This window comes from Aspergillus wentii (assembly GCF_001890725.1).
Source record: "Aspergillus wentii DTO 134E9 unplaced genomic scaffold ASPWEscaffold_9, whole genome shotgun sequence".
NCBI lineage: Eukaryota > Fungi > Ascomycota > Eurotiomycetes > Eurotiales > Aspergillaceae > Aspergillus > Aspergillus wentii.
Genome location: NW_024467840.1, coordinates 900260 through 925700, shown reverse-complemented (window position 1 = coordinate 925700; position 25441 = coordinate 900260). Strand labels below are relative to the sequence as shown.

Below are 25441 nucleotides of genomic sequence, written 5' to 3'. Positions count from 1 at the left end.
GTACCGAGAAACTGACTCCGGTGGAACCAGTTACCTTTTACGGAAATTCCCGGTGGCCGAGTCCTTGTTTGGCAAGTATCCCACCGGTGCCATAGCCCTAAATGACTTCGGTTGATCAGGGACTCCATAACTATAACTACGCATTACACGACAGAGTGGCGAAGATTATTATCATTTGTTGGCTGGAATGCGTCCCAAGTCAATAGTAGTGATGGGTTATATTGAATATAGAGCGATGCCTAATGCACTAAATTGTGCATCATCATTCATCCCTATGCGGGGTGCCGTCCCCGCTGTCGCCACAGACCTCTTGCTGCAGTCCACGGTGCACAGTTTCCAGACCCGCCTCCTGCCCACTTAATGATGCTACTGACACTGTATCCTGCTACCCACTGCTATGTGACTGGTGCCCCTAATGTTGATGCCCCCTTCCCTGCCGCTGATGAGAAGTACACCACCGGTGAGCGGGTGGCATGGCTAGAGCATTAGATAGAAATACCGAAGATAGGAACTAGAGAACAAGGCAATATGATTACAGAACAGTTAATTGTTGTCCCAGTACCTATAGTTAGACATGAGTGATGAAACAAGCTCAAGGGGCTGACAAGAAGAGAATCAGAGAGGAAGAAATAGCATTTGTTGATACGTATGCAGCCGGTGACGATGCAGTCACGAAGACTCCGTGTGCGCCTTTTCCGTCGGTGATCTGGCGTGCGTCTGCTGCTAAGTCTTTGGATTGGGTTATGTCAATGAAGGCTTCGCAGCCGAGTTGGAGGCAGAGGGCTTCTTGTTCTTTCTCTGCATCGATTCCGATAACTCGTAGCCCCATTGATGACGCCAGCTGGATGCCCATATGCCCTACACCTCCACCAGCTCCGATGAAAGCTGCTCACTGGCCGACGCGAAGCTTGGGTTCCTTGAACTACCACGATCCATTGTTAGTTGTTATAAACGCTTCAATTATAAAAGAGTCTTACGGCACGAAACATGATTGAACCACAACGCATAATCGGCCCAGCAGCGAAGTCATCAACTCCATCTAGAATTCGAGACGTATACCGTGCCGGACTAACAATATACTGCTGATAGGTTCCTGGAATCTGTCAGTAACAATGACCTTAACGATGGAATCCAGAAAGGAAACACTCACCTGGGGGCATAAGCCCAGTCGGTATTGCTTGTGCACAGTGGCATTCCATATCACTTGAGCACAATTTGCAACTCATACATGTATCCCACGTAGGCACAATCCTAGCACGATCCCCAATCTTCCAGTCTGTGACACCACTGCCGATTCTGACGACACCCGCCCCTTCGTGGCCTGGAGAGCGGACGCCATAATCGTTCATTCGTGGTAGAGGGAGGTCTTCGAGCATGTAGTGAATGTCGCTGTAGCAGAGACCGGTTACGTTGAGCTTGATCAGGAGTTGTCCCGGGCCTGTTGAAATAGCCTATGTATTAGCCATGGCAGTCAGAGAAGAAATTGAGATGGAAAACCTGCCTGGACTGGGAATAGAGACATCTTGGACGCTCAAGTCGAAGTTAGGTCCACGGTTGGTGACGACGCCTACTCTGCATGTAAACTGATCTGGGACGTGAGTGTGTGCCATGATGGTCATAAACAATAGTTCGTTATAGACTGGTAGCGAGTTAAGTACTTAACTTACCTTTTTATCTCATAAGACAAGGCAATAAATAAATGGCATGGGGTAAGCTGGTATCCCCGCAATCTGGAGAGGCATTGATGTGTCGATACCACTGGAGGTTGAGAGGTGCATCATCGGTGGAACAAATTACCCTGTCCAGTTAACATCGACAATCAGAAGTAGTATCACCACCCGAGGTGGACTTTGTTCAAACCGAGGTCGAAGATATTCCTTCATGGGGATGATTAAAACCTAGTAATATATAAGACACAGTAACTGCCCAGTCATGTTCATAGGAGGACTCGTTTGCATGGGTATGTACGTTGTCAAAAACACTTTCTTTGCAATATCCAGTAGCCTAACCTCCTTCCTGCCAGATCACTCCACAAATAACGCCATACAAAGGAAACGGATCAAAAAGATTAAAGAAAAGAAGAGAAATAGCAGCAACGGAAAGCCACAAGCACCGGGAAGCTGCACGATGGTCAGTAGGGAAGTTTCACGACCATCTGCACCCAGCATTCGTGGCTCCATCTGCGACAGCCATCCAGACATAAATTACATACAATATAAGAGAATCCGGGGCACATTCATTTAGTGGAAGCCATTTCTCCTGGAACGGCCAGAGTAATGTGAGCTGCCATTTTGGAAGTATGGGTGCATGCACGCCTGCTTGGCAGAAAGTCGTGTTGCCGGGTCATATTCGAGCAGAGCCTCAAGGAGGTTAAGACCATCGTCGTCCAAGCCAGGGACAAGTACGTGGAGGTCTTCACGCTTCCACTTGGGGAAACTGGGCTTGTAATCGGGGAAGGATGTCACACCGGGCCATGTGATTTCGTCTGGGGTACCGAGAATCCTGAGAGAGGTAGGATTAGCAAATGGATACTGATTACCAGGTGAGATAGCGTACCGGAAGATCTTGAAAATTTCATCAATCTCGGAATCACCAGGGAACAAGGGTTTGCGAGTGCACATCTCGGCGAAGATAGCACCGGCAGACCACATGTCCACACCGGTAGAGTACTGACGGCCACCCAACAGAATTTCAGGAGAGCGGTACCACAAAGTCACGACCTGAGGACACATTAGCAAGATTGCAAGAGCTGCCAGTATAACAGTTTAGTTACCTCGTGAGTGTAGGTTCTCAATGGCACACCGAAAGCTCTCGCCAATCCAAAGTCAGCCAGCTTCAAGTTGCCCTCACGGTCAATGAGCAGGTTCTGAGGCTTCAGATCACGGTGCAGGATTCGATGGCTGTGGCAGTAACGAATTCCCTCCACAAGCTGGGCCATGAACTTCTTAACCATAGCCTCCCCCAAGCCCATGGTTGTACTCAACGAGGTGCCATCCGGGAGAGCCTTTCCGCGTCCACCTTCGCTGACCGGGAGCGCTTCCATGTATTTCTTCAGGTCGAGATCGAGGAATTCGAATACGAGGTAGAGCTTGTGGCCGTCGGCATGAACGATATTGAAAAGCCGCACGATGTTCGGATCGTTCATTTCCTTGAGCAAGGAAATTTCCCGAATGGCAGTACTGGGGACACCTTCATCCTCTGCCTCCAGACGAATCTTCTTCAGGGCGACAATACGGTTGGGGTGAGTAAGCTCGCGGGCTTTGTAGACGACACCGTAAGTTCCTGGAATAATGAATTCGAATTAGATTTGCCGTTTCGGATACAATGAAAGTGATTACACGTACCCTCTCCAATCTTTTCAATCTTTTGGTAGTTTTCCATGATGACGGACGGGAGATGGACGTTTGGGATTCACAAAAGGGTACGATAAGCTTCAGCCGAGATAAAACGACGCGGAGAAAGCGAAACAGGGAGATAAAGTAAAGATCGTAATATCCCTTGGCAGTTGAACGTGTAACTCGAGTTACACCAGCACGGGGAGTTTCAAGGGCACAGAATGCAGCTGTTTTGTTGCCCAGGGGAAGTCCAGAGAGGGGGAGGAAACAACGAGAGGGTTCAGTCGAGAGGCTGCGAGGAGGCAGTGAGTTGGCGACAGAGTGACAGCTAGGGGGTTCCAATTGCCGACAGACTAACAGCACCGAGCATCCAAGGGCGAAAACCAGCCGATAACTAGTCGATGATAGAGATGGCGATGTGCGTTGGATTATTGATTCTTTTCGCCTGACGGTCGTGGTGGGGAGCGAAGGCGGTCAACCAATGCGGCTGTACACAAACAAAGGCGCGAAGAAAGAAAAAACAAAAGGCGGTGGGCGCGTGAACAGCTGACTTTTGCTTTTTGGGGATTCGGACGATGAGGTCGACAGAGTCGATTGATCGGATCTTGTGTTGATTGGTACAGAGCCAAAATATTGAAACAGCCTGCATTTATCGTCATGGCTCAGATTACAGATCTTAATGCTCACGAACGCCCGCCGGAGATCGTCCGCCAGCGCTACAAGAAATACCAGAAGATCCCCCTCCAAGATATTGATGGTGATACGGGCATTATCGATCTCCAGGCCCTGGACCCGGAGAATTTGCCAGACAGCGTGTCTCTCTCGCAATGGAGATCCAGCGAAGACCTTCGATTGGCATTTGACGAGTTCGTCCAAGGAAGCCATGATTCCTCGGAGAGAGGCCCTCTGATCGAGGACATTCCTGTATTTACTCACAAATCTGTCTCTGGTTAGCATAACTCATCCTAGTTTTTATATGAAGAAAGGGAATGGAAAACACTGTAGAACGATCCCTAACACATGGCAGGCTTGCAAATGATCCCGTCAATGTTTCCACCCACCGTCCAGATAGAGCTTTTGTCTCGTTTATTCCACCGAGATTTGTCGAATCCGCAGCACCAGACTAATCTTCATCTGCATTATGATGTTACTTATCCGGATCAAGTGAGGGAGGATGTTACACAGCATGATCATGCTTCGTCGTCGACAAGTTCCTGTTCACCAGACAGTCAACCCCCATCTTTCTTCCAAGACGACTTAGCCCGTGCCATATATCCTAAGGATCCTGATGTACACAAACCTCTTACAGTCAAGAACATTCTGGATAAGAAGCTTCGATGGGTTACTCTTGGTGGGCAGTACAACTGGACTATCAAAGAATATCCTCCCGACTCCCCGCCTCCATTCCCAGAGGATATTGCCAAACTTTTACTTGCGTCTTTTCCAGAGACGGATTCCCAAGCAGCAATTTTGAATTTATATTCCGCAGGTGATACCTTGAGTGTCCATCGCGATGTCAGTGAAGAATGCGATAAGGGATTGATCAGCGTGAGCTTTGGCTGCGATGGTTTGTTCTTAATCAGCCATGACAATGGTGACGGATGTGAAATTATCCGACTACGCTCAGGTGATACTGTGTATATGAACGGTGCTTCTCGCTTCGCCTGGCATGGTGTGCCAAAGATTATACCGGCTACTTGTCCGAGCTGGTTGGCCGATTGGCCATCTTCTCCAAATGACCGATCTGATACCTCGCGATATGAGACCTGGAGGGGCTGGATGTCGGGCAAAAGAGTCAATTTGAACGTCCGCCAAATGACAGCCTCTACATGAGCAGAATATCACTGACACCAAAGAATCTACAAGATTCAAGGAGCTTGCTGAACAGTATTGCTGACTTTCAGCATGCACTATTGGCTTATCCACCAACACAAGTCTCTGTGAGTTCTCTGCTGGCTAAGACCAATCATAGAATTGTCAACAAATTCTGCGCCAGGCTGGTCCTCACATCATTGCTCCAAGGGCTTGAGTATCGCACCATAGTGGGTATTGCGTTTTACGTCCAAGCACGACTCGAGCTGATATGTAGTCCTTATGGGCCAATTATGATATCAGATCCCATATTTACGGCATTGCAGCCCGAATTATATTCACTGCTGCTATACCAAACGCCAACTTGATCACCATGTTCACAGTTATTGACCAACCCTTTTTGAGCCATTTGGACCACAATGTCAATGATGGTCTAATGGTTTCATAAAACCCTCCAATTCATCGGCACATATTTATCTATCATTGATTACGAGATTCAGCCATGTCTTTCAATGTATAAAAGCTGTTTTTGGTTATATCAGCTACCTGTTGAACGATAACATAACTTGTCGATGATGAACACCGATAATGTCTTTCCAGTCGGAGGAACCATACGAGAGAGCTAAACGAGCTGAGATCTAAATATTTCTCGCGATTTGCTCAACTGTCAAGCTCAATAAATGATATTACTGCACTCGGTTCTGCTGTGGAATTGACGTCAGTGTTTACGCCAAATGTTATGAAAACCCAATCGGGGTCTTCTCTCTTGAAAAGACCCCATACATCACTTCATACTTCTATACCGAACCCATCATTCAAAATATTTTCCGAAACCCCTCGTCATGAATTGCCAATGGACGTCCCCGCACAATCCGAGCTTGTTAATACCAAGAGTGGCAACAACGCGAGTTTGAAGCAGAAGAAGTAAAAATTAGTTGAATACAAATATTAAGTTGTCATTCTATTAGTTAACCTTGTAGTCGTACTGGCCTTCCACTTGCTTGGCTGTGGTTTAATACACCGCTACCTTAGACTCTTGTCAATACCATACCTAAGGCCCCGTCAAATGAGGCATCATCGATACAAAAATCTAAACCAGTGACCAAGGCCTAGAATTGAGACACACATTTGAACTTGTCTCACCGATTCAACCACTTTGTAAGCGTATCTGTACGTCCCACAACCCCCGCACTATTCGTCCCACAGGTCCCGCAGGCAGGCTGGAGCACAAAGACACATCCGGGATGTTTTTAAAGGTATAATATGAGATTAGTATTCATAACTACCTCAAATTTCCATACCTAAATCTACTATTTTACTATCCAATCCCTCAAAATGTCTTGGACGCATCTTATACGATTCTTGGCCGTCGAGGACAACCAAGTTCATCTCGGCCAGCTGATAGATACCACTCGAGATGTTGGCAGAGACAGTGTTGATTCCAAATCTATCGGAGCCTTCTTGATTAACGGTTCGATCTTCGATGGCCGTGTCACAAATGTGATTATGCATGTTAAGCAGGTAAGCCACCCTCCTCTCCATGGACTTGGCCATAACTAACTCTACAGTTACTCTCTCCCATCACGCGAGAGGAGTGTAATTATATACGTTGCCTGGGCTTGAATTTCCACGATCATGCAAAAGTAAGTAACTGCAGGATCCGGTGTTTTGAACTGTATAAAAACCTGTTGAAGTCGGCGATGATGAGGTGATGGAGAATAAGGAGGGGGACTACCACAATTTACCACTCACTTCCCTAAACAACACCAACTAATACTTGTTGTCCAGGAAGCTAGCCTCGCCCTCCCTAAAGCTCCAATTCTTTTCACCAAACCACGAACCGCATTAACCGGCCCCTACCCCGCCACCATCAACATCCCGAAATGTGCCCAGGACGAGACAAGCGACTACGAAGCCGAACTGTGTGTCGTAATCGGCAGAACCGGTCGAGACATTCCCGAGGAAGAAGCGCTGGATTATGTACTGGGGTATACAGCCTCAAATGATGTTTCTGCACGGACGCTGCAGATGGAAACGTCGCAGTGGTCATTCTCGAAGGGGTTGGATGGGAGTTGTCCACTTGGTATGTCCATTACCTACCCAACTCACAGTTTATCATTTTAACATAACGATGCAGGCCCCGTTCTCGTGTCCCCATCTGTAATCCAAGACCCACAAACCCTCTCCATCAAGGCGATCTACAACGGCGCAACAGTCCAAGACGGACATACAAAGGAGATGATCTTCTCGATCAAGAAGCAGATCAGTTATCTGTCTCAGGGAACTACGCTGGAAGCCGGCACGATCTTTCTCACGGGTACACCAGCTGGAATTGGATATTTCAGGGAGCCTAGAGTGGTGTTGAGGGAGGGGGATGAGATTTCGGTGCAGATTGAGCAGATCGGGACTTTGGTTAATAAGGTTCGGTACGAGTAGTAGGAATAGGTAGAAAGAAGACTTGTTTGAGTTCTTTTATGGATTAAATATATTTTTTGACTCTCCATGTGAAGATATCTGATGTATTGAATGCAGTATACTATTTAACAGAGTACTATATATGTTACCTTATCTCCATTCTGATGGATATCATTTACACCAGCCATAAATCGAGTAGTATAATTACCCCTTCCATTCTCTTCTTCTATTCTTTTCTCCTTCTACTCGTACATATTCCCAGTCAAGCTTCTCTTGTTCAGTTGCCGACAAAGGCTATATATATTTCGGCAGCTTTTTCTAGAAAAACAGGTGTACTCTTTCAAAATTCCGACTCTAATTGATTATATGAGACTTGATGGCCGGAAAAGAGAATCTGGTACTGAGGAGTGACATTCAAATTACTATATTTAACTACCTTAGGGATAGAAGCTACAGTGTCTTTGCAATATAATGAACCGTTGATTCAACAAACTAAAGCATCACGATATAGTACCAGCCAAAGAATAGATCAATCCAAAAAGGAACCAGGCACCACAGGTCCCCATATGGCAAGTGAGTCTGGGCCAGCAGGTCCATATCCTATAGGCGTCTCCTCATTCACCAGATCGCCATCTGCATAATGCTCAATCATGTTTCCCGTGGTATCCCACCAGTAATCAAAGAGCTGCGATCCCAGGATATGCCGGCCAACGCCCCAAACAGGCTTGTACCCTTTGTCTGTCAGCCACTGATGGCCCAGCTTCTGTGTATCGAAATCGTGGACTTCAAATGAGCAGTGATGCACATGGCTCGAAGGATTCTCGGACATAAAGAAGGTATGGTGGTCGACGTATTCATCGCCACGGTCGATGTGGGCAAATATGGCGACATTCTTCTTTTGGCCTTCTTTTTCAACATAGAGGAAGTCCGTTGGGGCGAGGTTGAAATTTGTCGTATAGAATTCGAGGAGAGCGTCGAATTTCTGGGTGCAGAGGCCGAAATGCCCAAGCTGGGGTTGTTAGTACTCTGAATAGTGACGTTATTTGGGAGAACGAACTTTGTGAACAGCAGCTGGACCAGGAGTGAATCGCTGAAATCGACGCTTCCGCTCCTTGTTGACTTCATAGTTTACGGTGAGTTTCTCCGGAAACACACCGGGAGCCGCAGGAGTTTGGCCAAACAGCAGATTGACTGGAAAGCCTTCAGGGTCAATCACCGTCACCAGATGACCTCCTCCAGGTGAATCAGTCAGTTCTTGGATCTCGCTGGCGTTAGGCAGTTGCTTGGCTCTGTGTCTGTCAGAGTTATCTTCTTATATTGTGGAAAGATGAATCTCACTTCTCCAGGTCCTGGTACGATTCAACCTCAAACGCTCCTCCCAGAAACTGCTTTTCTCCCTTGCGGGCATAGTATACATACTGATCATTTCCGTATCCTCGATACCAGATTTCATTTTCAGTTTGTTTGGCCACGACCATCCCAAAGTCTGTCTTATTAGCCATATTCAACTGAACCGATGGATCACGAATACCTTTGAGAAAGACGGTGATTTCATCTAGATCAGGATGTTGGTATCGCATGTGCGAGAGCTTCACCAGCCGGATCTGTTTTTCTGTCTTGATGCCATTTTTCTCTTTCCAGACTTGGAGATTCTCGCTTTCCTCTCCGATCGCTGCTATGTCTTGAACTGAGGCTCCAGACTGGTATTGTTAGTGCTGAAGGGTATCTCAGGCTGTGTTTCATACCATGTTGAGTATTTTGTCAAGTTATCCGTTCTCTGACTCTGATTTACAGATACTCTACAGAAACCGAACCTATCTTTCCTTAAATCGTTTGATCATGTCTACTGCATCAGCTTACGATCACGTCCCACGCGGGGAATCAAAACGTCCCACACCAGCTCAACACCACAATTCCCCGCAATCAACCCCACAGGCGATGGTCGATGTCAGATATGACGATCAGTCACAAAGAGGGTAACCGTCCCACCCGATCCTGGGAGCTCTCGTTCTAATAATAATATACCGGCTATGTTTGGTTGGGGATTTGATGCGTCTTTTAAACACGGCCAAAAACCACAGTATGCCACCGTCTCACATCTCACTTAGTCTTCAGCACCATGGCTCATAGAGAGGAATTCGAAACCACCGATGTGGTGATATGTGGTTGTGGACCAACCGGGGCAATGCTGTCGGCCTATCTTGGTCAGATGTCGATTCGCAATGTTGTCCTGGAAAAGCATGACGAAATTACTACCGATCCGAGAGGAATTGCTCTAGATGAAGATGGAATTCGTCTGCTTCAGGGGGTTGGAATTTACCAATCAATCTATACTGAGATTGGGTCGTGTTAGTCCTCTATCTTCAGTTGAAGGTATATTTTCTAACACGTTTAGGCATGGGAAGGTTCCAGTTCGTCGGGGGTACTGATTCAAACTTGGACAAGAAACCCTTTGCGGAAATAAATCTCGAGATGGTAAGATATTCTTCACTGAATTCAGAACGCGTTTAACGATATCATAAAAGACCCAAGGTACAGGCCATGTGGGCTTCCTTTGTCACAAGCAGCCAGCAATGGAGAAACATTTAAGAATAGCAATGGCTTCGTCTGAATTCTGCGAGCTGAGATCAGGCTGTACAATTGACTATCTTTCAGAAGATGGAGACTGGACATACTGTCGCTATTCTGATGCCCAAGGAAGCAGGAAGCAAGTTCGATCGCGATTCTTTATTGGCGCTGATGGTAAAACCGGATTCACGAGAAAGCACTATCTCGAGTCCCGGGGAATCAAAATGGAACAGGCTCATCGGTACATCTGCGTTATTTTTTTTATTTACAAAAATACTGATACATGACAGCGCCTTTTACGATGAAACATGGGTGGCATTGAACTGGAAGATATCATTGCCCAATGAAAAGACACACCCTGATTTCCCACTTTGGTCTTTGGGGTATACCCCGGAGCAGGTTTACGATCTTTTCTTTCCAGTTAGTTTCCGGTTTCTGTGTAATCCGACACGGCCTGCTGTTTGTGGGCGGTTTGGTTTACCATCAGACCGACTATGGCGATTTGAATTTGTTGTATTGAAAGATGAAGATGGCGAAGAGATGGCACAGCCTGAGATGATAAAAAAAGTCGTTTTTCCGTATATCACACATCCGGGTACTCGCTATGGGTAGGTGTGGTTGAACGGGAGGAGATATTACCAGCTGACTCTATTAGATTGAAGCAAGATATCACATATCCTGAGGACTGTATCAAGGTTCTCCGGTCACGTCCGTTTAGATTCGCAGCTCGGAGTTGCAACAGATGGTCTCATGGCCGCGTCGTCTTATGCGGCGATGCAGCGCATGTCTTTCCGCCGTGTAAGTCTTACAATGGTTCAAATGTAGCAGGGCTAATGCTTCAAAGTTGGAGGTCAAGGAATTGCATCTGGATTCCGTGATGCTATATCTCTGGCATGGCGTCTTGCATTACTTTGCAGACCTCAACCCTTTGGGCCTAGCTATCACGATAAAGTCCTGAGCGCCTGGTATTTAGAACGCAAGCAGCAGCTCGAACGATCCCTCTCAACTACCATCCAAAACGGACAGTTCGTGACAGAGAGTAATCCCATCAAGATCTTTTTACGTGATTGGTACTTCTTTCTCATACGCCTGATTCCATGGTTGTGCCGGTCACAATTTGATGGCCGAAACGAAATGGTCCAGTACAAATACTCAGCTGGAATGCCATTCATCCCGGAGTATAGCGGCGGCTTGTGTCTTCCTCAGGTATACTGCAAAGCTGTTGATCGGCCGGCTGGTGATGTCCTCTTTACCGATGATGTTATCTTCGGACCACATAAAAAGGGACTATTCCAACTCCTCGTCTATCTCAAGAGCTTGAGTGAACTTACACAAGCTCGAGAGGAGATATCCGATATCGAAGATATCTCAAAAGGAGAGCTTCATCTTGAGGAAGTGACATTCATTGTCGAGGACATGCAGTGCAATCCATCAGAAGCAGCAGGACAAGACCTTTCTTCTGTATTCCGGCTTGCGAATGGAGAAGAGTTTTCAAATTCCCCTCTATGCCATCGACGTCCAAAGGCATTGCGTTATGACCCTTACTATCTTGGGAATGAGCTGCGAGGGAGCAGGTTTGTGATTGCTCGACCTGATCGGTTTACGTTTGCGGCGTGTGACAATAAGGAGGATCTTAAAAGTGCAGCTCTGGGGGTAGTTGCGTACCTTCAGGGAGGAGATATTAGGTATTATTGAGCAACATTGGGCCAATCAGCAGGGCTGAGATGTGATGGTACTGTTGTTGACTCTATCGAGATGTTTATCCTCCCCTCAATGTATATTTCTCTACACAACACCCAATAATGAGAATCCATTTTCCAAATCACATGGAAAATGGATATCGAGTAAATATTCTATAGAATCGAACATTATAAAATTTTATATCGAGCATCGTATTCGTTGACTGAAAGTATGATACTTGCATACCCCACATGGGGGCCATTCCTGACTTCGGCGTGCCCCCAACATCTTCTCATCCCCAAACATCCGCCTTCTCCGCACCCCAGACTCTCTCCCTCTAAGGGCCCCAATGCCTCGCAATACCCGCAGCAGGAAAGAGCGCACATGTTCCTGGTGCTCTCAGTCATTCACCAAAGATGAACATCTTGCCAGACATATTAGGACGCACACCAGGGAAAAGCCGTTTGTTTGCGATGAGTGTGAGAGGGCGTTTAGTCGCCAGTGAGTTGTCGTAAACTCGTGTTTTGGTTAGAGGATTAGGATGAGCTGACTATCTAACAGTGACTCGCTTTTGCGACATACAAGAAGTCATCAATTGCGCAGTTCCCAGCCTGTGAGAATCCAGGCGGCTTCTGTTTCGGAAGACACGGTGGCGGGTTCGGAGCAGTCTGGTCAAATCATGCGCAATTCAGTGCCACCTTCTCTTCATGGTTTGGATGGAGATATCGCTGAGCCTCTACAGCAGCCAGCTTCGCATGTTGGTGAAAACATTTCCTGTGCTGGGAATAGGTCAGAAGCACTGCCTCTGTTCGCCCGGTTACCCGGGAATGCCGTCGACTTGGACTCAGCAGGGATCGTCGCACAAGATGCTGGACTGTTCAATACCGCAGGTCCTGGAACAGGGGTTGATTCTTACATGGGTGATATAGGTGTTGGAAGCTCTAATGACGGAACTATCTGGGACTTTGATGCAGCATCCTTGCCTCCAGCTTGGTTGGCTAGTGAGGATTTTGATTTGAATGCTCTCAACTCGTCTATCATGGCTTCTACCACAAACTGGTTTCTGCAGCCCGACAGTCAAAATAATGTCGAGGCGACAAATTACGTTATCCAGCCTTCTACAAGCATTGACTCAACGCGACGAGAAGACATCATTCGCCAGCAATGGTTCACGTTTATAGGGGACATTGAAAACGGATATGATACGCCTGATGTCGTACCGGAAAAGACACAGGTTGACGAAGCATACAGGGAGAGTCTGGCTGATAAACTCTACCAGCAAGTCCCTGCCTTGCCTCTCCCGTCTACTGACTTTTTGGTAAGTTGGAGGAGTATCTACGATAATACTTCTGAAGTCTAATAAGAGCAGAACCTATGCATTCAGATGTACTTTACCCGCTTCGATCCTATTTTCCCAATTGTGCATGCCCCGACATTTCGACCATCTGCTCAGAGCTCGCTTTTATTGATATCCATTTGCTCTGTGGGAAGCTTGTTTGTGGGATCCTCCTATGCTACTTCTCAGGGGATAAAGATTTTTGAGACTCTCCATAAAGCTATTTTAGCTTCGGTTCGTATCTTTGTCTAAGACTTTGAAATGTCTCTAGAAAAGTACTGACTGAAAATTGCAGTGGGAAAGATACATATCTGGTGGAGAGGCTGAGGCTATGGCCATGATTCAAGCAGCTCTCATTGGCCAGACGTTCGGTCTATTGTCTGAAGTAAGTGAACCGTCTCTTACGGAATGAATACTTGATTGATGCTATGGAATAGAGACCAAAAGACCTACTGACGGTGCATACTTTCCATGGCACTTTTGTTGCAGTAAGTTGATATGATCAAATATTGGACTATAAACTAAATCAATCATTAGTGGTCAAGGTGTCACGCACCAAAGAGAAAGCAAGTAACCGATAATATTGTGTATGACGAACTCGCAGAGAATCCAGAAAAGGCGTGGAAGACATGGATTCGCGCAGAGGAGTGGAACCGGTGAGCTTGGCCAGCAATAAATCGATATAATCAATTGCTAATGTTTTTGTATACAGTCTTGTTGCGGGAATTCACATACATGATGTTGAAGTTTCGGAGCTGTTTCTTACAGAACCATTCATCAGACACACTCCATCTAAGAAACCAAATATTGCTGAAGATAGCCTTTGGACGGCACCGACAGCTGGTGAATGGTGCAAGATTATGAAAAATCGATCATCGACGTCAGCCCCTTCTGAACGCCGCCAAACATATAACCAAGCAAGCTTATTTTCATCCGGACTTTCTAGGTATATCGAGCTTGAAGAGATTGCAGCCTCTATTGCCGAAGATAGAAGCACAGACAGCCTCGACATGTCCAAAAAATACGAGTCATTGGTACAATTTTACAATTCACATCTCAAATCCAAGGAAAGCAGAGCAGCAGACCCTTATTGCCTACAGGTGCTGTGGCACTTCATCTTCATTTCTCTATACGTGGATTTCAATCACCTCGAGCTAGCTCTCGGCAAAGAGGGTTTCGACGAAGCACAACGACACGTTGACTATGCCCGTGAATGGGCTTGCTCAAGAAATGGCCGCAGATGCGCTTTACACGGTGCCCTGATCCTCCGCAACCTCGAGATGATGAGACTGGGAACCGAACCAGCAATACACGTCCCTCGAATAGTATTCCGTACAGCAATCGTCTGGTTCTGCTATACCAAATTCGCTTCCGCTGACTCTGACACTTCCCACCAAGCGGTGGATTTCCCTGAGTTGACGAAAATGGGAATCAATACCCAGAGGCTGCTCTTTGAAGCAAATGGTCTCAAGCCAACACGTCCTCAGACGCCTGAGTCGAGTACACTCTGCGGCTTGGTTGATATTCTCCAACGAGTTGGACACTGGGACATTAGTCGAAAGTTTGCTTCTATTCTTACTCTTTTGATGGAAGATAAAACTGGACTTTAACCTTTCGGGATAGTCATATCTGTCTATCAAGATTGCTGTTGGGGAAAGATAGGAGTTCCGATTAACCTTGGGGCTAAAAAGCACTTATCAACAATTCCTTGATATCACAAAGATTGACAAAAGGTATACTCACATGCTGACCCCAATTATCAAATGAAGCTGCTGATTCGAGGTCTCCAAGTCTCCAATTCCGGCCCCGAAATTGCCCCGCGTACCCCGCCTCCTCGGTTACCTATCTCGGCCATCCATGAGCCGAGTCGCAGATAACAACATGACTCCACTATAAAAGGAGACTCGGCCATTATTTTGAAGACCCCAATTATTTTAATCAATTCCATTTAAAGAGCTCAATACATATCCAATTATTCATCATGACTGTCAACACTTGGCAGTCTTTGGGGGCGGCCAAACGCCAATCTATCCTGGATGCTATCCCTCCAAAGTGGAGAATTCAGGAACCGATTCCTCCCCCGGCAGAACTACGAGATGTCACTGGCCCTTATATTCAACAGTTTCTCAAAGCAAGGGAAATAGAAATCACCGAAACTGATGCAGTTGGGATTGTGGATAAAACGACAACAGGCAACTGGACTGCCGTTGAGGTGACAGAGGCGTTTTGTCACAGAGCTGCTCTCGCGCATCAACTTGTATGTTAATTAGGCTTGTGCTATTCTTTTCATCTTGCTTACTGATAATCTAGGTCAGCTGTTTGCACGAAATATTCTTCGACTCAGCTATTGAAGATGCGAAACGGCTAGACGCCTACTTCGCAGAGCACAAGAAGCCTATTGGACCTTTACATGGCTTACCTGTCAGTCTTAAAGACCAATTCCACATTAAAGGCGTCGAGACCACAATGGGTTACGTCGGATGGATCGGGACCTTCCAGGGCATCAAAAACGACCCCCGACGAGCTGTTTTCGAGAGCGAGTTAGCCAGGGAACTTCGAGCACTTGGAGCAGTGCTTTATTGCAAGACCAGTGTACCGACGACTCTTATGTGTGGCGAAACCATTAACGGGATAATACAGTACACTTTTAACCCCCGAAACCGCCTCCTCTCCTCCGGGGGAAGTTCTGGTGGCGAAGGAGCTCTAATTGCACTGAGAGGATCTCCAGCTGGTATAGGTTCAGATATAGGGGGGTCTGTAAGATCGCCCAGCGGGTTCAATGGATTGTTTGGAATCCGTCCATCTGCTGGAAGAATACCGTACGAGGGCGCGGCGAACTCGATGGATGGTCAGAGTACGATTTTGTCAGTCCTTGGGCCGCTCGCCACAACAGCGCAATCTGTGAAATTACTATTCAAGGCTATTCTCAGTCAGCAGCCTTGGTTTCATGATCCGCTTGTTTTGGAGATTCCGTGGCGGGATGATATTGAACGGGAAACACAGGCTTTGATAGAGCAGTCGAGAACGGGCTCATCAAAGCTTTCCTTTGCGATAATACGCCACAATAAGCAGGTCCAGCCTGATCCACCTATTGCACGGGCCATGGGAATGGTGGAGAGCACGCTCAAACGGTTGGGACATAGGGTAAGTTGACGTAGCTTATAGTACGAGTTTTCCTTGACGAATTTTGACCATGCCCGGAACAGGTGATCGAATGGAACCCACCTTCTCATGACGTCGCGGATGAAATAGCAGTGCGTTTTATGCAACCCCGGAAACTTCTCTTTGATGGACACACCGTACTGACAGTAACAGGCCAAAGCATACGGCTTCGACGGAGGAGCAGATATAACCCATCATCTGGGGCTATCAGGCGAGAGCCTAGCTCCTCAAGTCATAGTAACCCAGGGCAAACCGCAGATGAACGCACAGGAAGTTGCCGCGGTGAATGTGCAGAAGCGAGAGTACCAAAAGCTCTACATGGAGTACTGGAACAGCACGGCGGAGCTGACCGGCACGGGCCGGCCAGTAGATGGAGTACTCTGTCCTGTTGCTGTCCATGCAGCTGCTATTCCTGGTAAATACGGCACGGTTGGATATACGACGTTTGTGAATGTGCTGGATTACACGACTGTGGTGATCCCAGTGACTCATGTTGATAAACGGGTCGATGTGGTACCGGAGAATATGGAGGTTCTGAATGATATTGATAAAGCTAATCAGGATGAATGTGAGTTTCACTTGGGATTGAAATTTTCGATTATGCTGATAACATCTATAGATGATGCGGGAATCTATGATGGCGCTCCCGTTGGACTTCAGCTCATTGGAAGACGGCTTCAAGAGGAGAAAATGCTGACATTAGCTGATTATATTGGTGCAGAGGTCGAGAAGGATCAAAAATAAATTCGAGGGAGTATTTTTTTTGCAGAATTTGTGATGTCTGCCCGGGAGAATATTTGTATAGCGCGTCCTGTATAACATAACGTCACTTGATCCCAATTTGAGACCGTTGCAACGTCCTTTAGGAATAGATATCCACACAAGAACGTAAGCAGCTTATTTATCACGCCATCATTGTGATGGTGGTACAATGGTGTGATGGTTTTGAGCTGATGATCATCCTCGTGTTGTTCATGATAACGTTGAGGAGCGTCACTGTTGATTCAACAAGACTGTTTTGATGTCACCAACTCTGAGATTTTCTTTTATATAGACAATCAGATTAATAAAATAATGAATGTGCTTTCAGATCGAGAAATAGGGAAGATATTTGACATGAAAGTTGAGATGAAAGAAAACTGTCAGATTCCCCACACGCAAAAGCTTGGCCAAGACATCCCATCATCACCACGTTGGAACTTCCGTCCGCTTCGCATCTTCCTTTCTTCTTTCTTTCTCCTTCTCTCCCCCTCACGATCTGCAGATCCCCGTGTCCATCGTCACCCGAGTTTTCCTGGTCGCGATTTATTCTCGATCTCTGCAAACGCGTGTCTCTGGTCATGGATTGATTTGATCCTGCAGAACAACCTCAAGAAACATCCGCTCTCTCCGTCTCGTCTCCCTTGCCTCTCAACCACGCGTCTCCCAACGAACCCACGTTTCCTCTCAGCAACAAAAGTCCTTCCTCGCGTCTCTGTCGTGCAACATGGAAGAATCAGACCCTCCTCGTCCAACCGAAACCCCCGAGGACTCCGCAGGAGGGGAAGACCAGGGTACAAAGGGCGCGACCGCCAAAGACCGAAAATGCCAATACTGCAAGCAGGCCTTCACTTCGTCTTCCCTGGGTCGACACTTGGATCAATTTCTCTTCAAGAAGAAGCCAGATGGCCTTCACAATGTCGAAGAGATCCGGCGCATTCGAAGCGGTATCACTCGACGACAGGCACGCACCTCGTCTAGCAAACGAGATAGCCCAGAGCGCGAACTGGGTAAAGGACAGTCGGAAGGGGAGAATGGGAAATCGAAAACTGGCTCGGTTCGCATGATGTTCAACACGCCTACATGGCATGCGACCGGGGTCATCAATGATATCCCCAGTCCGGGGTTTCCGCAGGCGAATTCCCTTGGTCCTTCTTCGCGGTTTTCGTCCAAGTCGTCGCAACAGCCCAAGCAGGCGGGTATCAACCTTCCTGATTATGCGAGCAGAGGTAGTACTGCCAGTAGTCCGGATACATTGAGGGCCCTGGAGCTGGCATTGCGAGAAGTATTGGATAATATCAAAGCTGCAACGTACGTATCAGACACGCCTACGTTTTCCTTATAGTGAATTTGAGATGATGAGATAGGCTAACATTGCGCACCTATAGCAGCTCAAATATGCGGCCTCGAATGAATCCCTTTGAATTTGATATTCAGTCTCAAACATTCCCTTCACTGTGTCTCCAATTGCTACCTCCTCCGCCAAGTTTATTCGCTACCGCTCCTTTCCCGTCACCGTCATCGTTTCCTCTCTCGCCTCCAGGAATTGAGCATCTGGATATTGTTCGACAAGCTCTCCGTGCTAAGATCGAGCAGTGGCAGTCCGATCAGATTTCCTCGGAATCTCCGAACGCCTCTCGGTCTGGGAACCCAGGCATAGGTCTCGACTCAAGCATGATCAGTCGAAATGCACAGCAACATGAAGACATGAGCCTGAGGCATCTCGAGCTGGCTTTTAAGCACTGGGCGTCTCTTTCTCCGGGAGCAAAACAAGAGGCATGGCAGCTTGAGATTACCAGAGCATTTGCCCGTGAGATGGAGAAGCGCAAATCCTCGGATGAACAGCTGGCCCGTGTGCAGCAGGAAGCTAACCAGCTTCGCGCCCAAGTCGAGAGATTGGGTTCCTGCCAATGGCCCCGAGAATTTGCCCTCTTCCCGCCAGACACGCTTCCGTTACCACGGGATGTCGCCAGGGAATTGGACGCGAAGGAAAGCCACATCAACCCCAACTCCCCCCGATGGGACTACGACAGCGTAGTATCCAAGTGGAAGCGCGTTGTGATGCACGATAGAAGCATGGGACGCATCGGCGTGGGATACGCAAACACGGCCGTGGAAGATCCCACCTACGCAGATAGTGCTACTAGACCACGCGTCGAGGAAGCAGGCAGCTCCAGCCGGCCAACGGCATTGCAGCCTCCCGTCGCCCTGAGCCCCGACCAATCCTCTCCCTACACAGGTGGAGGTACATCCGCACCCCCAAGCCAAAATCCCTCGCCTTATATCAACAACGAAGCCAGTCGAAGCCCCAACCCGGATGGTCCCCAAGCCAAGCGTCCCCGGTTGATGAATGGAAATCACGCGAGCGAAGGAGCCGGTAGTCCTTCGACGGCTCAAAGCTCCTCTGGCCCCTCCAACAGCAACACCTGGAACTCCAACCAGTCTCTTAACGTGTCTAACCTTGCTCCCCCTTCGGGACCGACGCCTCCTCCATCTTGCTCCGGTACATAGCTTCGGCGTTCAATTTTCTTGCTATTTTTAAGGCTTTCTCTTCCATGTTCTGATCTCCTAGCTCAATGGCTGGGAGTCAGGAGGCTATGTGCATTGGGGGTTGTATCTCAATGGATTTACTGTACATATTTACATCTATCAAGACCTGTTCTGTAATATCTGTACAGTGTCAAATCAACATACTATCAATATTAGTTGAGTTATTATCTTCGAATCTTATATGTTCACACATGATAATACGCAAATGGTCATGCCCTGGAGGCATAATATACAACTTAGCTAAACCTCTCATTAAAGCCTGCAATAAGATATATTCTCACTGCTTTGTGTTCTTTCTCGTCTTCCGTGCGCTGATCCACCGCGACAAGTCCCGGGCGCCATGAAGATAGAGCCACGAGAACCCAAACACAATGGCAAAGTTGAATATCACATAACCAAAGAAGATTCCCTATGACAGATTAGCCTTTGCCTGGTCCGGTAGACGAACTCGAAAAGATTGCAGTGACGTACATAATTCCGCCATTTGTGGTCGTAGAATACGTTGAAGCTAGCAGCCTATACAAACATTAGCCAACTTCCTAACCTTGTCGACAGCGACGTAAGACCAAGAGAGGAAGGACATACGAATTGATCACCATTCGAATACTGGCAGAATGAACACATCCCACCCGCCACTTCACGGACATAACCCCCCTTCTGATCCGCAAAGGGCCCAGCATACTCCTGGCAAGTCTGGCCGGGAGGTGGAGTAAACCTCGACTCCTCCCTATCCACACAACGCACGGGTACACCATGGACGGCAACGCCCAGGAATCCTTCTAGGAGATAGTGGAACGGCGTGAGCCAGTACATCCAGGATTGCCAGAAACGAGGGAGGGCGAAGTATGGGACTACGACGCCACAGAAGGAGATGACGAAGGTGAAGAATGTGGGGACGAGGAGGGAGGCGAAGAGCTCGTTTGGGGCGAACGCGGCGATGAATTGGCCCATGCTGACGTAGAATAGTTCGAAGAGCATTAGGAGCATCCAGGTGTAGCCGGATCGGAAGGAGTCGCGGGGGAACCAGACGCCCCAGTACCTGAATTGTGTGAGTAGGCAGAGCAGTTTTATGTAGGATGTTAGCTCACCAGCAGTTGAAGTAGATGGAGCCAGCAACAATCGAGTACGGGAATTCTGGGAGAATGGCACTCGTCACAAATGCGGTCCATGAATATATCTTTGAGCTAGACTCTCGTGATTCGTATAGACTGCGGAAATGGAGAAATCGTGGCTGAAGTTGCTGAATCAAAGGCGGGGCGATTGTTAGAGTCATGAAGATTGAAAACAGCCGAGATTGCATATCGATATAACTGTTTCCCAAATGCCAGAAGGTGAATGTGTTGAAGAGGCCTGTAATGATATGAAGCATGAATTTTCCCTGTGCGAAGGTCAGCTCAATTCAGCCCGTATCGAAGCTTAGGGGCTGCATACAATGTTATATTCAGGGCTCCTCCAGTAGGCAACAAAAGCACGCTTAGTAACCGTCACTATCTGCGTAGCGAGAGGCATGGCGAATTCACGGCTATCCGACTTCTTCTCCTCGCCTTGTCTACCACGACGAGAGTTGATGATGGCCTCGATGTCCTCCGAGAGTTGCTTGCACTCTTTGGATTTGGCCCAGACCTCAGACCAATCTTGTCCTTTGTAGTCGGGATTTCCAGCGCCGATGACTTCGAGCATATACTAATAAACAATTGGATTAGCAGATTCATCAGGATGGGTAGGGGTTGGCATACCTCTGCAGGATTCGCATGCGGCGGGCACTTCTTGCCACCATTCTGCTCAAAGTAATCAATGAGCGTCTTCGAGTCCGACCCTAATTCACCATTATAAACGACCTTTCCTCCACTCTTCAGAAGAAGCAAATCGTCAAATTCCTCAAACAAAACTGCAGACGGCTGGTGGATTGTACATAGAATAGCCTGTCCAGCGTCCGCTAGCCGTCGAAGAAAACGAACAATATTGAAGGCAGCGAGAGAATCCAGACCCGACGTCGGTTCGTCTAAGAAGAGCAACAGCTCTGGCTTACTTGCCAGTTCAACTGCGATGGTGAGTTTCTTGCGCTGCTCCTGGTTCAGGCCAGAGCCCGTCTTGCCGACTGTCGCACCGGCGATCTGTCGCATTTCTAGTAGATCTATGACCTTCTCGCAGTAATCGTATTTCTCCTGCAGAGGAACTTCTTTGGGTTGGCGAAGGAGTGCTGAAAACTGCAGTGACTCCCTGACAGTTGCAGTGGGCTCGTGGATGTCCATCTGTTCAGCGAAGCCTGTTGCTCGTTGGAAGCTTCTTGGGAGAGGCCTGTCATTGTAAGCAATCACTCCTCAACAGCCAGTCGCAATGCACTCACTTTCCATCAACGAGAAAGCTGCCTGTCACTACACCGAAATTTATCCGTTGTGCGAGGGTGTTGAGTAGTGTTGTTTTTCTACCAGAATCAGCAAATCCATCGACAATTTGTATACCAGGACAATACTAACCCTGCACCAGAAGCACCCATAAGAGCAGTAAGTCGACCCGGCTTGACGTAGCCCTGGACATCATCCAAGAGCTTTCTCTGCCCATTTTCATAGGGTATGGTATAGTTGACATGTTGCCATGTGAAGATGGCTGTATTCTGGGCAATACCCTGGACTTTCTCATCAGAGCTATCTGATCCAGTCTTGCTCACGTCAGAAACGGCAGCATTCTTCTCGCCTGTCTCAATGTCCTTTGGACGCTCTTTATTGTTGAATGCATCCTCGACTTCCCGTGGCACTTCACCCCGTTTAAACACAGTAACTGCACTGCCTCCTTTATTGGGTTTCTGTATTTCCATCCCCAGCATTGTCAGCGCAACAAAAAGAATGAAGAATGCTATGATGATCCCAAAGTTTCGCCATAGATGAGCGCGGGAATATGTGTAGGCTGCTTCAATATAGCTCGCTCCTCGGACAATCAGTTGGTCTGGGTCACTTCCCTGGATCGTACAACTTTGATGAGAAGCTACTGCATTAGGACCATCTGGGACTATAGATGGTGCCTCGCACTTGATGTCTAGATTGTAGAACTCATTTGCCATTAATGCTTCAAAGGCATATTGGACGGGGTTTATCCAAATGAGCCATTTGAACCACGGATGCATTTTCCAGGGTGGAATAAGATAGCCTGAATGAAAGACGTTAGTCGTGGTACTTTATGAAAAGCGACATACCTACCTGTATAGACAATCAAAGCCTGTATCGCAACACCGGTAATACGCGTAGCTATATATTCAAAGTAAGCAGGGTACTATATAAAAGAACCTCATGTTTGACATACCAACATCAAGTGATGCACAGAGTGCCCCAAGAGCCCGGAAGAAAGAATACATAGTCATGGTGAGTATGAAAATAAAAAGGTAGTTGATGAAGAACTGCGAGGCTGTTCTTGAAAGATTCGCCATACTAAGAACAGTCAGTCTCTTCATAGCTTAATGGACTCTGGGTTCGTACAAATATACAACCAAGTCAAAAATTAAAACCTGTATGAACACTTGCGGTACATCAACCACAACTTGGGCCAGTGCATAAGCAGAGGGGCGATAGAATGAGCTGATTCTGTAAGTATTGCACGTAAAAATAGAAGGCAGAATACTTACAAACTCTTGTGTTTCAATAAGATTGGCCTGCTATCAAAGGCAATTGTGAGTTCTGCCATTGCGAGCAGGGCATTGAACAAGAGGATCAAGAACATGACGCCTCCTCTCGTAAAGACACCACCACTGAAACAATATTAGCTGACACCCATTCATAAATGCATCTGGACTAACCTCGTAGGAGGGAGATTATAGAATAAACTCCCTACAATGAGCGCCTGGAAGAGTAACAACCCCCATTTCCCAAACAACGACTTTTTATCACCAAACATGATGAGGAACTGCCGGTGAGTCAGAATGGCAACCTGTTTGTAAAAGGATATGGTGTAGTTTCTCTTCGGGTGGCTCTGTCTGGCAGCTTCTTTTTCCTGTTCTTGGGACTTGACATCTTCTTCAAAGTCCTCGATATCTGCAAGGGTTTCCTTGAGGATGTCGCTTCTGCGGTATATCTTTTGGAAATCATCTGCAGATCGAGGGATTCGATCTTCCCATCCGCTCTTAACCTGTCTTGCATGCTGGTCGCTGACAGATGTGAGGAAATCCGGCGTTGTCCATCGAGGCGGGCATACAAATCCAAGGCGCTCAAAGTAAGCTTTTGCATGTCTCGTGGGACCAAAATATGCGCATTTTCCATCCTCTATCAGGATAACCTTGTCGAAAAGATTATATAGGTTTTCAGAGGCTTGATAGAGCGCTACCAGGGTGGATACATTGGCAGTGTTTGTCAGGCTCCTCAAACTCTGCACGTATTCAAGAGCTGTACTCGCATCAAGGCCTCTGGTTGAGTTATCCCAGCACTGAGTACTCGCCTTGGTCACCATAGCTTCACCGATCGATACACGTTTCTTTTCGCCACCAGAAACCCCACGGATTAGTTCATTGCCGACCTTCGTGCCTAGTGCATGTTCGATCCAGAATAGCTTGGCAATCGCAGAAAGGAAGGTCTGTTGATATTCTTTTCGAGTTTCACCAGGAATACGGGAGGATTTATCTGGTGTTCGGCTTTTCAGTGCAAAGGATAATGTATCTCGCACAGTCAAGGTTGCATAATGTAGATCATCCTCAGGGTTATACAGCACTGTAAAGTCAGCAGTTGCTCAAAGATTCATGAAAAGTTCATTACCTTCCGAGCGATATTTATGTGCCATAGTCTTGGAATCCGTTCCCCCATAATGCACATCTCCCTCGATACTTTCATATCCATTTCTTTGATTACCGAGTACTTTCAAAAAGGTCGAGCACCCAGAACCAGGACGACCAAGAACGAGAAGCATCTCACCTGGACGAACACATCCCTGTTGTAGATGTCAGTTCAAATAAAGAAAAAAATTATAGGATCCGAATACCGTAAAGTCATCCAGGATAGTCCGTATGGGAGGCTTTCCCGACCCAGCACCTTTCCCTCCCCGGGTGAAAAGTCCCTTGATAAGTCTTGGTATACCGAGGAAAACATCTCCATTCGTAGGCTGGAGAGCCGCCCCCAGACCTACACCTTTCACTGTAAGATTCTTCCATACAACACCAACATGTCTTGTCTTTTCTTCCTCGGAGTTTGCCCTTCTCTCTTGACCAAACATTCGAGAGATCAGCCTTCCTACTTGTTCCAGATCTTCTTCTTCGCCGTGGCCAGATGGATGGCTGCGCCGGTGAGAAAGAATGCGCATGGCATCATCTTCTGACATTTGCCTTTCAACTTGTGACTTGGGAAAGCTTTCATTACCAATTCCACTTGAATGTCGGCTGTTGATTGGCTCGATTTGGATCGAGTTCGAAGAAGCTGCAGTTGAAGTTGAATAGGCAGAGCCTTGAGCAGAATGTGGTTCCTGAGGGCCTATGGCCTCGCTGTTCTCAACGTCCCTGTGAGTTTTCATGATGAATAGGTTTCAATATGAAACAGACAGCTGGCATTCATGAAGAGCTGAAATCCTAGAGACTCAAATATGCGTTAAGTAATACTCTTATAGCACCAATCTTCCCTGAAGTATCAGGCTACAGCAAAAGAAGATAATTTCAACGTGATTTATATGAACCAAAGATAAAGCATATTGCGGGGAATGAAAGTTCTGGATTATTTGCGCATAAAAGAATCTAGTCCTCGTGCCTGTCGGATGTATACTGATAGAAAACCTTGAGCACGACGAGCGATTTGGCAAAAGCTCATCTCGGGTGGTGCAAAACCCGATGCCCGGTCGTTACGTGAGATGCATGAGC

The 25441-nt window shown here is 47.3% G+C and overlaps 10 protein-coding genes across 10 annotated transcripts; 6 read left to right on the top strand and 4 right to left on the bottom strand.

The window, feature by feature from the left end:
• Positions 1–148: 148 nt before the first annotated feature.
• Positions 149–1610, bottom strand: ASPWEDRAFT_748324 (uncharacterized protein; the record flags this gene model as incomplete). Its single annotated transcript, XM_040839523.1, has 4 exons — positions 149–841; positions 978–1093; positions 1151–1451; positions 1572–1610. 4 exons carry the CDS (start codon positions 1608–1610, stop codon positions 593–595), a joined length of 705 nt encoding a protein of 234 aa, XP_040684117.1. The 3' UTR covers positions 149–592.
• Positions 1611–2240: 630 nt separating this feature from the next.
• On the bottom strand, positions 2241–3381 carry nimX (cyclin-dependent serine/threonine-protein kinase CDC28; the record flags this gene model as incomplete). The annotated part of the gene is made up of 4 exons (XM_040829057.1): positions 2241–2502; positions 2557–2720; positions 2774–3282; positions 3345–3381. 4 exons carry the CDS (start codon positions 3379–3381, stop codon positions 2241–2243), a joined length of 972 nt encoding a protein of 323 aa, XP_040684116.1.
• A 611-nt stretch (positions 3382–3992) lies between these two features.
• Positions 3993–5168, top strand: alkB (oxidoreductase, 2OG-Fe(II) oxygenase family; the record flags this gene model as incomplete). Its single annotated transcript, XM_040838142.1, has 2 exons — positions 3993–4284; positions 4363–5168. The coding sequence occupies 2 exons, from the start codon at positions 3993–3995 to the stop codon at positions 5166–5168; spliced, it is 1098 nt and encodes a 365-aa protein (XP_040684115.1).
• Positions 5169–6207: 1039 nt separating this feature from the next.
• ASPWEDRAFT_46016 (fumarylacetoacetate hydrolase family protein) lies at positions 6208–7722 on the top strand. Its single transcript, XM_040836676.1, has 4 exons — positions 6208–6668; positions 6716–6790; positions 6936–7230; positions 7285–7722. The coding sequence occupies exons 1-4, from the start codon at positions 6483–6485 to the stop codon at positions 7581–7583; spliced, it is 855 nt and encodes a 284-aa protein (XP_040684114.1). The 5' UTR covers positions 6208–6482; the 3' UTR covers positions 7584–7722.
• Positions 7723–8007: 285 nt separating this feature from the next.
• Positions 8008–9450, bottom strand: ASPWEDRAFT_46014 (trihydroxytoluene oxygenase). The gene is made up of 5 exons (XM_040836675.1): positions 9308–9450; positions 9094–9262; positions 8901–9048; positions 8620–8851; positions 8008–8571 (listed from the first exon to the last, which is right to left on the bottom strand). Exons 1-5 carry the CDS (start codon positions 9308–9310, stop codon positions 8092–8094), a joined length of 1032 nt encoding a protein of 343 aa, XP_040684113.1. The 5' UTR covers positions 9311–9450; the 3' UTR covers positions 8008–8091.
• A 231-nt stretch (positions 9451–9681) lies between these two features.
• Positions 9682–11825, top strand: ASPWEDRAFT_55022 (putative monooxygenase; the record flags this gene model as incomplete). The annotated part of the gene is made up of 6 exons (XM_040838141.1): positions 9682–9910; positions 9958–10037; positions 10088–10371; positions 10421–10738; positions 10786–10928; positions 10975–11825. 6 exons carry the CDS (start codon positions 9682–9684, stop codon positions 11823–11825), a joined length of 1905 nt encoding a protein of 634 aa, XP_040684112.1.
• A 306-nt stretch (positions 11826–12131) lies between these two features.
• ASPWEDRAFT_711356 (uncharacterized protein) lies at positions 12132–15058 on the top strand. Its single transcript, XM_040839162.1, has 8 exons — positions 12132–12311; positions 12372–13128; positions 13180–13380; positions 13442–13531; positions 13584–13634; positions 13684–13802; positions 13859–14879; positions 14938–15058. The coding sequence occupies exons 1-7, from the start codon at positions 12160–12162 to the stop codon at positions 14754–14756; spliced, it is 2268 nt and encodes a 755-aa protein (XP_040684111.1). The 5' UTR covers positions 12132–12159; the 3' UTR covers positions 14757–14879; positions 14938–15058.
• A 69-nt stretch (positions 15059–15127) lies between these two features.
• Positions 15128–17052, top strand: gmdA (putative general amidase GmdA; the record flags this gene model as incomplete). Its single annotated transcript, XM_040829024.1, has 5 exons — positions 15128–15403; positions 15457–16290; positions 16353–16400; positions 16462–16876; positions 16928–17052. 5 exons carry the CDS (start codon positions 15128–15130, stop codon positions 17050–17052), a joined length of 1698 nt encoding a protein of 565 aa, XP_040684110.1.
• A 742-nt stretch (positions 17053–17794) lies between these two features.
• ASPWEDRAFT_55020 (uncharacterized protein) lies at positions 17795–19578 on the top strand (the record flags this gene model as incomplete). Its single annotated transcript, XM_040838140.1, has 2 exons — positions 17795–18378; positions 18459–19578. 2 exons carry the CDS (start codon positions 17795–17797, stop codon positions 19576–19578), a joined length of 1704 nt encoding a protein of 567 aa, XP_040684109.1.
• Positions 19579–19894: 316 nt separating this feature from the next.
• Positions 19895–24912, bottom strand: ASPWEDRAFT_121427 (putative ABC transporter; the record flags this gene model as incomplete). Its single annotated transcript, XM_040829078.1, has 15 exons — positions 19895–20026; positions 20089–20133; positions 20203–20656; positions 20706–20995; positions 21049–21300; positions 21354–21915; positions 21965–22042; positions 22095–22761; positions 22812–22859; positions 22915–23039; positions 23088–23186; positions 23234–23356; positions 23405–24308; positions 24354–24525; positions 24577–24912. The coding sequence occupies 15 exons, from the start codon at positions 24910–24912 to the stop codon at positions 19895–19897; spliced, it is 4287 nt and encodes a 1428-aa protein (XP_040684108.1).
• Positions 24913–25441: the final 529 nt, after the last annotated feature.